The sequence below is a fragment of the Aptenodytes patagonicus genome, chromosome 4 (genome assembly GCF_965638725.1).
Source record: "Aptenodytes patagonicus chromosome 4, bAptPat1.pri.cur, whole genome shotgun sequence".
In the NCBI taxonomy this organism is placed as follows: domain Eukaryota; kingdom Metazoa; phylum Chordata; class Aves; order Sphenisciformes; family Spheniscidae; genus Aptenodytes; species Aptenodytes patagonicus.
Window position 1 is genome coordinate 37181390 of NC_134952.1, and position 12719 is coordinate 37194108.

Consider the following 12719-nt stretch of genomic DNA (forward strand, 5'->3'; position numbering starts at 1 on the left):
GCAACTCTATCATTTCCAAGACATTAATTTTTAAATTTAAAGAGATAAAGGCCGTTATTCACTTACTGTATTTTAGATTTTATTATGTTTTAGCTACACAATACCAATTAAGATGATGAGGTTTTATATTTAACATTATCTTTATTTATTGAAGTTTCTCATTCCCACTAAATCTTTATTTAGACCATGGTGTTAAAGGCTGGCAAAAATGCTGTGTAAATGCCCAGACTTCAGTGACTGGGAACCTGCCCCAGCCACTAGCAATAGTGATTTAGAGATTTCAGTTCTCTTGTTAAAGTTGGTGCTTGGAAAGACACTAGCATTTCTTGCTTTACTTACATTTTACAACATTATTCAAACTCTATGAAACTGACATGTTTCTTTAATAGACTAGATGTTATCACTGTGCATGGATGTGCGAAAGGGATCATACCCTGACAGTCTCCCATTCCACATTGTTTGGTTTGTTTTTATTAAAATTTTCTTGACATTTGCTTTTTTAATAATTATTATGAACATGCAGAAAAAACATGGAAATTTACAAATATATAAACCATAGAGAAAAAAATGTGTTAAAGATCTAGGAAATGCATTTAAAAAAAAAAATCAGACAAATTTCTGTTCAAATAGTTTTGCCCATGTACCCTTTGCCAAGAGTTCTTAGCTCCAACTGTTTGAATCCCGCAGCACAGAGGACATGAATTCAAATTAAGTCTTGCTCATATTTTGGACCCAAACAACTCATTTTTTGAGAGCTGTGAGAGAAAAAAAAATACAGCTTTTCAAATAGAGTGGCAGAAGCTACTGCAAATTTTTCTTCTAAATGTCAATGTGTAGATCTTAAGCTGGGAAATGAGACAGATTGGGAAAACACAACTTTTATAAAGGGAAGTCCTGCCTTACATCCCTAACAGTTCTTCTAAGGGGTCAACAAGAACACATACAGGCAAGATCTGATCCACAGGTACAATCTAATTAAATTCCCGAAATATTTCCAACAAGGTCACCTCAACACAGGATTGAAGGAAGATAAACCACTATGAAAGAAGAGGTGGCTCTCTGGCATGAAATATTTGAAGAGCTAAGAAACACAGGATATGAATAAATAGTCAATTTTCACAGCAGAAGAATTTCAGCAGTGGAGTTCTGCTGGGATTTGTGCTCTGGCCTGTGCTGTTTCACTTACTCATAAATGATCCAGTAAAGCAGGTAAGTAATATGGAGACCAGTTTTCTGGCACTACTAAAGCAGTAGAGACAAAGACTGACTGTGAAGAAAAACAAAAAGACCACAGGATATGGGGCAATAAAAAATGGAAGATGAAATTCAGTTCCTGGGAAACCGGCTACACACACGGCAGATAAATCTACTGACAGCTACAGCCCTCAGCCCAAACAGTACGCTGCGCAACAGCGGCACAAGTCTGACTGAGCACAGTCTCTCTTAAGAGACATGTTCCTAAACATATGATATGGGCTGAAAACATGAAGTTACCAGATAAGCAACAGGAAGCGTTAAAAGGCTAAAAGTATTTGTAAAAAGTGGGACATCTTTTCTTTGCTTAATATAAATGAAGGGCAAACAAGAATCAAATCAATCTAACAAGAAAAAGCATGAAAAATACTGAAAAAAACCACACTTCCGTGTTAGTGACTCAAGTACTACCGGCTGAAAAAGGGACTCAGGGGTTTACAACTAAAAGGCCTTCTCCTTCTGCCACATTCAACAAGGAAAATCTTTTTATAACGGTACACTTGTTTTGATTTTGAGCACTTAGATGTCATAAAACACACCACACAGTAGCAGGGCTAATTCACAGCTTCCCCTCACCTTGTATCTACAGCTTATGCAAGCTTGCTATAATTAAGAATGAAGCAGCACTGTGAAGCACCATCCTTTCATTCTACTCTGTTGTCAATGGGAGATAGGAAAGAAGTTTAGAACTGAGCTGTAAACCAATGTAAACAGGAGTTCCTTCTTGGTAGCACTTAGTGACTAACATTGTAGAAAGACAATTCCCAACAACTCTGTTACACTGGCTTTGGCAAGACGAGAAGCTATCCAAGGCACGGGCAACTATTATCCGCCAATGACCATCCTAGGAAAACTATCTAAGCACCATAATGTTTTTAAGTTTATTGAAATAAGACTGATGGTTGAAATGGAAACATACGTGACTCCTTCAATTAAAACTAAGGATGAGCACTGATATCTATCCTTCCAACTACATTAACAGACTATGACGAGAACATCAGGAAAAATGCAGTAAAGCAAGTGACAGCTTGTCAAGCGAGACACACCACAGAACCTCAGGGAACAGTGCAGTAATGGAGAGCCACTCTAAACCCAGAGAGAAAAGTCCACACAGACTGCCTGTAACACCAGCAAAAGCATGGTATGCCTGAGTAACAGTCGACAGGCAATTCTTGAGGGGTGCAAGATAGCTAGCAACTAACAGTAAACCCTAGGCAAACTTAATTACACAGATGATGAACAACAGGTGAAGAACTCAGAATTAACCAAAGGGCTGTCTCTTCATAACCAGCAATAGCATTTCTGAAATAAGGCGATGCTGGCTCCTCCAAAAATGTTATCCTTTCATCTCTAAGGTAACACAAAGACAAGTAAAATCTGATTTAAAAAATACTGCAAACCATCGACTGTGATAATCTGACAACACCTACTCAAAACCTCAAGTGGCAGTAGGAGTCTGAACTGGTCCCCAAGATTAAAACTCAGGAGAACTGAAAGTCTCTTAACTAAATGAATGAGACTTTTTAAGGCATTTTGTTGAACAGCATGTTAGATCTAGACAGCAAGAAGTTGGCAAAAATTTCTGGGATTTACAAATACTTTAATCCTCATCAGTGTAAGATTGATTAGCATTAGAGTATGGCACTAATGAAACAGAAATACAGACAATATTTTTTATATCATTAGTAACAAAGTTTTATTTAACCATGAACTCGTAAAAAAAGCATTCATAATATCGAGACAACTACAAATTTCAGAACTATCACAGGGCAAAGAATGTCTCCTGTCTATTTTCAGACACACTGATCATTTTACTCTAATAAAAAAGTAAAATGTTTCTTTTTGGGATTCATTCAGTATCTCAAACTTAAGTTGACTTGGATGCCTTCCAAAACCAAAAAGCTTGCTTAAGTCTACATGTGGTAGAGTGAAAAGTACAGTCTCATCCTTGTCAAACTGCATAACGGAGGAGAAGTTGGCTTCATTAGTCACTTAGGTCTGGAAGAAATACAACCAAATCTGACAAGTTTGCTCTCCAAAATTCAGAGTGAGAATGGATGGTAAAAGCTACACTGAAAAGAAATAGCAGAAAGGCAAGTAAGCTGTCACAACAGAAAGTCCTCAACTCTGAAAAATGAATCACTTAAATATTGGTAACTTTCTTTCAGCCTTACTAAGGATGGACTCATGCATCCAACTAAATGATATCTGTGGGATAAATACCTTAGATGAAGACAGCTCACATATTTTTAGACACGAGTTACTCCCATGTGCAAGTAACAGGAGGGAAGTGTAACACAACTATCCTTCCCCCAGTATTCCACAATACCTGTTGTTTGTCTCCAGATAACCCCACTACCTCTGACTCTGTGCTGATTATGTCAAGGCTTCACTTCAAACTTCAATGCAGGTTATCCAGAATGTACAGTACACATGTGAGAATACAGCAAATTACATGTATGAAACAAGCACTAACAAGTTATGTTTAGACTCCACTATCCTTTTCATGTCATCAGGAATCCTATAAACTGACAGATTCCAGAGGAAAATGGTGCCTAAAAACAAATTACAATACGTTACAATAGTTCACCTTCATAGAAACATGACAAAGTGTTTAATTTTATATTTTAGCTACATATCCTGCTAACAGCTATTCATAAAAATAACTTTAAAAAATTACACATCCCAAGAAGTTGTCATAAGACAACCAAACTGTTTAAAGCAATGTTGATTTTAAAATATACTCTCCAGATGTGAAAAAAGGAAAAAAAACAAGTGCTGCAAAGAAATCTTAAAGGAAAAAACATTCAAAATTAGATAAAATATTTACAAAAAACTGAAATGGCATCAAATTTTAGAAATATATTTTAAAAGCTACAGTACACAACTCTTCATGTGCTTTATTTTTCTAATACGCAAGCCAGGGTTTTTTTTTCCCCCCTGATAGTCTTTAAGTTCCAACCTAGCATAATCTTTGAAGCAAAAATTTTTTGATTTACTTAAAACTCTGACACTATCCCAAGTTCTACAATATTTTATATTACCAGAAGTCAGCTGAAAGAAATGTGTGCAGAAATAGTAATTATTCTTTATTTTAAAGAATTGTAAACAAGATATTTTAAATCCATATGATCACAGTTCACATTTTACAGTCTAAAGCCCAGTGACTGTACTGGTGATCCACAGATTTCATAAGACTATCAGCCGGAAATACAACTGTTGATTTTAGATTCAGTTTTCATGGCAAGAATTGCACTAAATTGGAAGACTGTTTGCAAGAGTCTACAGGGTTTATCAGTTCAGGAAAACCCAATCAAGAATCTTTGAAATGTTACCCTTTTGTTTTGTGCACAAGTATTAAGGACTCTATTTTACTATATTTCTGTAAAAAACAGCCACTAAAATGACAAGATATCAGTTAAATTGCAAAACCAACAACACATTATTTACAGTGGATCTCTTGGGAAGACCAACACCTTGCACTTTTATTTTGTATCAAGGAATAAACCAGGATCATATTCTAGAATCTTGGAATATTGTACAGTCATGGTTTGCTAAGAGGACAAGAGATATTTAGAGTCTAATGCTCCTTTGCCCAAGTTAAGACTCACCTTCTTTCAGTGCTTTATCCATGTTGTGAGAAATGACCACTCTCCTTGATTGGACTGAATCATGGGAGGTTCCAGACCAATTACTCTGAAATTCAAAGGGAACGTTCATCATAAGAGGAAGGAATAAACCAAAAATGACAGGAAAAAATAAAACTGGAATTCAAGGTGATAGTACTATATAATTTAGTTTTTAATACAAATATTGTCACCCCATATGATTAAAACAGATGAGTGTCAATTGTCTATGAGGTTATTATACATGGTTCATTAACCACATATTAATACCCATTATTGTGTATCGTACACTGTACAACTTGCCAAATTATCTTAAGTTTGGAGTTTTTGGTAGAAGGGAGCTGTATCCATTTGCAATTCAATGCACTGAGAATAGGACATACATTTAATAAAACAACTGGAACTCTTCTATTCAGTATTTTCATAGCTTTTAATATCTCCAAGAGATAGGTCAACAGCAAATATAACATCTTTACAGCCTACTATCGCGATGGATTTCATTTAACCTCATAAACCACTTTTAAAATAAAAGCAAAGCCCTTAGATCGCCTACAGTAATTTTGGTTCACATTCTTTTGGGCTTCTTCCTTCAAAGACCCTTTTGGCCACTGCATTTTAAGCTTCTGTACTATACAAACATTTGTCTACTTGGAAGTATTAGCTCTTACAGTGTCCAAACAGGTGGGCGGACAGAGAAACATTTTTCAGGGTGTAGACAAAAAGCAGTGATTCATGCTGCCCTTACATAGAAAGGAGTATAATTCAAATCAGAAATAGAAATTGTCCCCACTGCCACTCCGCTTACTTCACTCCCCTTGATGGGAGTTCAGACTCTCCTCCATGAGGAGACAGCGCTTCAGAAACATCCCAATCCTTCCAACATTCACCAAATAGAGAATAAGAAAGCAGCATAAACTTTGAGGGGAGTTTAAGTAAAAACACCCTTTAATGTTTTTAAAGGTAGTATGCCATTATTTCAGCCAATTTGCAGGCTAATACTCAGTGTATTTTGGTGTAACATGTTTTCCTTCTACTGCAGACATCTACGTGCACGTAGAGTCTACTATAAAGCATGTCTAATGGGACACAGCTGAAGGAGTCTAAGTACTACCCCAACAGCAAAATAAAGCTGTTCAGACTCTCTCACACCTAACACACAGCATTTCTACAGATACTTTCCAGGCCTTGAGTGCCCTCCTTCCACCCACACTTAATTCGTTCCATCTTCTGGGTGAGTGCAGCAACACTCCCTAGACTTCTTCCAGTCACTACTCTGAGACCACGACTGTGGTCTTCCAGCCATTTTCCTCCCCCCTTGACAACTCTATCAATGGCAAGGGCAGCAAGATTTCAGCACAACTGCCTCCATTTGCAGCACCTCTTACTATCAAAACTATAGTTAAGGAGGGGTAAGAACAGAGTATTATCTGATTAGTGAACCACTACAGATTTTCATGGCCGCCTTTTACCTGAACACAATACTGGTAAAAGCTTAAGCCATACTTTCTGCAGCCGTTTAAGTGGGTATTTTCATTGTTTGGAAGAACACCTAACAACAATTATTTGTAAGGCTCCAATACATCACCTCCGACTGCTAATGTTGTCGTGCTTCTTCCATGCAAAGCTGTGTTAATTCTAGTCACACAATTACTTCAGGATTTTTCTGCTTTATTTGCAGCAGGAAATTGGATGATTCATAACCACTCCAATTTAAAAAGAGAAGAGACAGAATCACAGAGACATTAAACATCCCAAATACATTTGGGGAGGGTGAAGGGATTCAGAAAGCCCTAGTCGCTCAGGTCTTTCTGTGAAGAAAGAGCTCCTAAACACAGGGTCACAATCTTGACTGAAACTCTATGCTCAACATACCCCATCTTCCTTAGCACTCATGCTAGCTTGGGCATCCTACGAGACTAATCCTTCTGCTAAACTGAGTCATACCTGCATAGAGGTCAGTAACCTCAAGCCCCTAACTTAAGCATCAACAGTTCTCATTTGTACATAGTTTGTAGGAAGTGTTTTTTACAGCCTAAAGCATCAGTAAGCACTCTCATGAAGCGCTAGCCAAATTACTCCTTTCAAAACCAGTTTAAACACAACCCAAGATAAGAAAATTATAAATGCTGAACTCTTACTTTTGCCTCTCTACCTGTCTCAGTTGAGGACTTCTTTACAGCAGAGGGAACAATAAAAATAAAAACAGGCCTTCAGAGGGGATCCGTGGTTGCAAGTAGCTGGTTCCACATCACTGCACTACGATCCAGTCTACAGAATTCCACAAAGCAGGAACTGATCCTTTTACGTTTCAGTCTTGAACACTCATTTTAAGAACAAGGCAGACTATTATTGCCTCAGTGAAATGCTGCCTCTTAAATACCAAGATACAAACTCACGTTTCAGCTTGCAAGAATGTATTTCATTGAGAACATCCTCTACAGTTGATATGTTTGACTTCTAAAAGGCACCAGCTTTTCATTTTAAAAAAAAGAGTAACAAGGATGTTTAGCACAGAGAAGTTCAAGTAAGACAAGTGATCAAAAAGAATTTAAAAGGTAAGAAGTGAATACCACCACTAGCAATGGTGATTTTGCTGCTGCATGAATGTAGTTACTGAAGAGCAAAGGAAGATACACGGTATATTGGATTTTCTGAGAAATTTTCCATATTTGTACAGGTATTGCATACAATACCATGAACAGTCTTGAGAGAGAAGCACAGAGCAAGAAACAAACCTTGTTTAAAAACAAGGTTTCAACTTTATTTAGAAACGAATTTTCAAGAACAGATGAGAATCTAACATTTGAATAAATAGGAATGTTTAAACGCATTGGAGTGATGTTGGTTGGGTTAGTTCAGGCTTAAGAAAAAACAGTTCAGGGGATACCTTATTTCTGTCTCCAACTACCGAACGAGAGGGTACAGAGAAGAAAGAGCCAGACTCTTCTTGCAGATGCACAGGACAAGAGGCAAGGTTGCAACACAGGAAATTCCCATCACTTACAATGAAAATCTATTTTAATTATGAGGCTGGTCAAATACCAGAATGGGGGCGTTGAGGGGCTGTGGAGTCTCTATCCTTGGAGATATTCAAAACTTGACAGGAGAAAGCCCTGAGCAACCTTACCTAGTTGGACCCACTCTGAGCAGCAGGGTGGACTAGATGCCCTCCAGACATTCCTTCCAACCTGAACTATTCTGTGATTCTTGATGATCCTTCAGAGGACTGTGAATTAAATTTAGTGACTGATAATGGATCAGATCGTAAGTTGCCTTCTCCAAAACTGCTGATCAAACTCCTTTTTCCTTTCAGTCTTACGAACTTGGATTTAGCAGAATCAAGTCTTAGGTCTTGTTAGCTTGGATTTGCTTTCAAAAAATTCTGTTTCTGTGAGAACAATAATGATGAATTAACTAAAAAAAAAAAACCAAACCTAAAAAACTAACAGGCACCCCCGAGTTGCCTTGACACACAGCAACAAACACCTTAAAACCAACAGTAACAACCCAGTAACACAGGTTTACCAGCATCTGTGAGAACAGAAGGATTTCAGAAAATTCACAGTCCAAAATCAGCTCTAACAGCTGAGAGAATGAAAAAATCCAGCAGATTTCACTGGAAGATTTTTCTTCCCACCCCTGCCTCAAGTCAGATGGAGGGTATATGCAGAGCACAGGTTCAGCTAGAAAGCCTAGACTTGAGTGTTTTCACATTTTTCTTCATGTCACTCATCTAATGGAAAACGATGCTACATTTCATGAAACAGCTGGCATAACCCTGACTGAGCCCAAAACGTTCGTAAATGGATTTAACACAGTCAGAGCTCTAGCTTAGATGCTCTTTTATACTGATTAAAACCTGGTATGTTCCCCATTAGTCCTTACTTGCACTATTTTAGCCCCCAAAAAATCGGGCTCTACTCCATAGAGTTTATTGTTGAAGAATGGCAGAAACCAGACTGAAACTTAAACAAGGCTTGACAAAATGACTTCAAGGGGTAGGGGTGGAGCACGTTTAGAAAGCACATGCAAAGAATGAGGTTGCTAACAAACAGGGAGGCCTGTTTCCTGGAACAGTTCAAGTTTTCCCCAATTTTGACTTTGTTTACAGGCTGAAAAAAAGGATGTGTGTATTTCCTGGAAACTTCTGAATAATACTCATTGTTTGATACTTTTGAGAATGATTTAAGACACAGACAACAACAGCCTTAAAGGCCTAGGAAAAAACCCAAGGCTGGTATTGAGCCTGAAATTTTGTCTTAGGTTCAATCTCCTACAGATGCAAAAATTAAGTTCATGCCATTTATTGGTTTAAACAATTTAAGTAATTTAAAATTAGTTTTGAAGAAAATGGTAAATGTTAAATAATAAAGAATCAAGAAGGTGTTTCAACAACTACACTGAATAAATGGCAAAGCAGAGAGAACACAGGAGTACCTTCCACTACCAAGAAATCCATCCACAACACTCAATCATCAAATGCAATTCTTAAAACATAACAGCAGAAAGCCAGGCACCTGCTACAGGCACGCCACACGCAGACTTACTCTGCCATGGAATTAAAGCCAGAAGCAGAGAAAAATTAACCATTATTTCTATTACATTAACTCAATTACAACAAAACTAGAACAGAGCTCAGGACAGATCCCACAATATAAATAGGCATTGTGCACGAGACGCTCAGTTTAATCACTGATCTAAAAGGCAAAGACTACATCTAATTCAGCATACAAGAACTATTCCAGTTACTCATAGCTACTTGCTCCACCCACTGCTACCCTATTAACTTTCTTCTTTTCTTCGCAAAACATACATTAACATCAGACTGGACTTTGATAATAGAGAGTCACAGCTTCAAATAATACTTCACTGAACTCTCCATAAATTCAGCTTTAACTGATCTGGATAGATGTTTTCTTATAGTAGTAAATGTTACTTCAATTTATGATGCAAAAATAAATCTATTCACAAGACTTAATATTTTTAATTAATACCTATAGTTCTATTTTAGATTACAAAGCAAGTATACGTGTGTCACATTAAGCATTAATCTACATATATTAAGGGATACCATAACTACCAATTTAAAAATCAACATACTTAAAGCATGTTAATCCTATTATGTTAAGCATCATTATCTCAATAACGATTTTATAATATCAGCGTATCTTATTTCCACTAACACAGTAGCTTCTGGAACATGTAAACTGTGTCTATTATATGGGGATCTTCTATCTTAAATGTACCATGTTCAAAACTGATAAAACTGCAGCGGTATAAAAACTTTATAATCATGGCAGAACTTCCTTCACTTGAGATTTCATGTAATACTAGACAGATAAGAATATGAAAATGAAGCTTTTCTCAGGTAATACTTTCATTCCCATCACTACAGCTAGGAAATAATTGGTAAGTTAGCATTTAAATTTCTGCTCAGCAAGAAATACAGCATTATTCTCTGCTGGGATCTTTAACTTCACCATCAAAATAAAGGCTTACGTAAATTCCCAGGGCACATGCACAGCCCGATTCTACTGAACACCTCCACACCCTCCTCCTCTGTTAAAAACAAACAAGAACCTATGGCCTATACTTCAAGGCCAAAAGAGCCATATGCTACGAAAACTGAATTGCTGGCAAGCCAGAACAACCTGCCCAAACTCATGCCTCAGCTGCAGAGTCTCAGCTTGACAGAGAGAAACTCCTCTGTTGTCTACTGCTATACCCTCCCTCCCGCATGACTTTTCACCATACGAAGATAGGGTGTTCTGTCTTTGTAACAGAGCATCACAAAACATGCAGAATGAATCATCATCATTAATTTTATTAACATTAACTTGTTCTCTTTCACTGTGCATGCTTAACAGGGGAAAAAATGGTACAGAATGACTGGTCATATAAACCTCCCATGGACACAACACAAACTTGTTCCCCTTACGACTACACAATTTTATTTTTTTTAATTTTTTTTTTTTTTAAATCACTTAACAAGGTGGCTGCTTGGGAAAGGATATAGTATTCTATGTAACTGCCTCTTTCTTGGATAAATTTTGCTGTTCTTCTTTGCAAAGCACAAGGAACCAAGACCTGGCAATAAGAAGGAACTTGATCAGATTTTCTTTTCAGAATGTTTCTGATACACATGTACAGTATTTTCAAACCCAAAGCATATCTTGAATGCAAGACACTTTCACTCTTGACCTTATTACAGAGGTTTTGGTTCCACCTTTAGGACCCCCCTGACAGAAACTTGGACAGCAAGATCCCAATGAGCCCACAACACGCCTTTCTTATTGACTCAGCGTGGCTCCGTTATCAGGAGAAATGAACTAGCTCCCTAGTTATGCTGTCAGTCATAAAACACTTTAAGTGAGAAACAGTCCCTACAAAGTAAAAGCAGCCTGGTACACTGCAAAGTATGAAGTGTCAATCTAACTCAATGTTGAGAAAATTAAATGTCAAGCACAATACAATGCAGAGCTGAAGATGACACAGGATACAATGGAAGGAAACAGAAAGGGTTGCATGACAAGACAAGAAATCTCTAAATATACATGATGGATAAAAGGCTGTGTGGAAAACTAAGTCTGCTAAGGAGTTCTGGGACAAATAAGTGAGACAGAGAGTCTGAAAAACATTTCATTTCCTGAGATCAGTCTCCTGTGAGAATAAAGTTACCACTTCAAAGTTATGCCTGCAAGTAATCAACGCATGCAGTCCTAACAAAACTTCAATTCTGAAAAAGCTTATAAATCCCTAAACAGCTATTCCACAGATCCCTAAAAATAAACCGCAGCAGAAATGTCCAAACTACAGGCCCCAAAGCGTAACAGGCCCCCACTGAACTGTAACTGGACGTTTGAGATTCATGCTGCATTCTCTTAAAATTTTAAGATATTCCTGAAATTGGTAGGCAATGCTATGGTATCTTTTCATGATTTTAATTTCAGGACTTGCCTAGTAGTAAACTCACCTGCATTATCAAAAGCTGACTGTTAAGCTGCCTATATAAGAGACAGCACTAAACCCAAAAGTATCAGACTCTCAGTTCTGTTAAAAACAAACCAAACTTAAACATATCCTCTCCTTTCAATCCAGAAACAACTGATAAATTAGAAGAATGGCAGTAGATCAGAATATTTGGTTGCAAGCCCAAGAGGATCTAAAACAAGCATGACAGAAGAGCAGCAAGCAGAGACTGTAACGACTGGCAGAAGTAACAGCAAAAATCCTGCAATATCAGAGCACTCATTATTCCCTAATGGACCAGAGAATGACACAGACCATGGAACACGTTTGGCTTTAGGTTGATAAAAACCCCATAAATACTTCTGAAGACTTATAAGGTGTAAAGATCAAGACTGAAAGGAGTTAGGAAGTTTCTCCTCTCCCTCACCGCTGCTCCAAACTGCTTATTACCTCAAGAACTGCTTTGCATCACACTTGAAATTGATGCCCACAGATGGCAAACCTTCCACTTGCTACAGCTGCTGGGGCTCCTGCAAGCTTATCTTCACAAGCTTCATCTGATGGCAAGAGTCCAACAGTGAAGGAAAATAAAACTACGTGTCCTTTCTCTTCACTTCCCTTATGTTCCTCAAAAAGAGCAGAGCACTCAGCGTGGATACCACGGCAGATACTCAACCTAGGTTAAGTTGCCATCCCATCTGAATCACTCAGACCGTTTCCAATAATCTCACTACTCATCCTCCCATGCCTTAAATAAAAACCAGTACTATCTTCCAGGATCCAGAGATTTCAACAATTACCTGATCCAATGAGGAAAGATTTACCCATGCCCTCCCATTAATGCCAGATTCACAAAAAGTCCACATTCAA

General features: G+C 37.7%; 1 protein-coding gene across 1 annotated transcript in view; it reads right to left on the reverse strand.

The window, feature by feature from the left end:
- Positions 1-12719, reverse strand: part of SNX25 (sorting nexin 25) — an 89797-nt gene that overhangs the window by 71992 nt on the left and 5086 nt on the right. The window contains exon 2 of the mRNA XM_076336420.1: positions 4866-4950. Coding sequence (XP_076192535.1) covers positions 4866-4950 — 85 coding nt within the window. The remainder of the gene's footprint in view (positions 1-4865; positions 4951-12719) is intronic.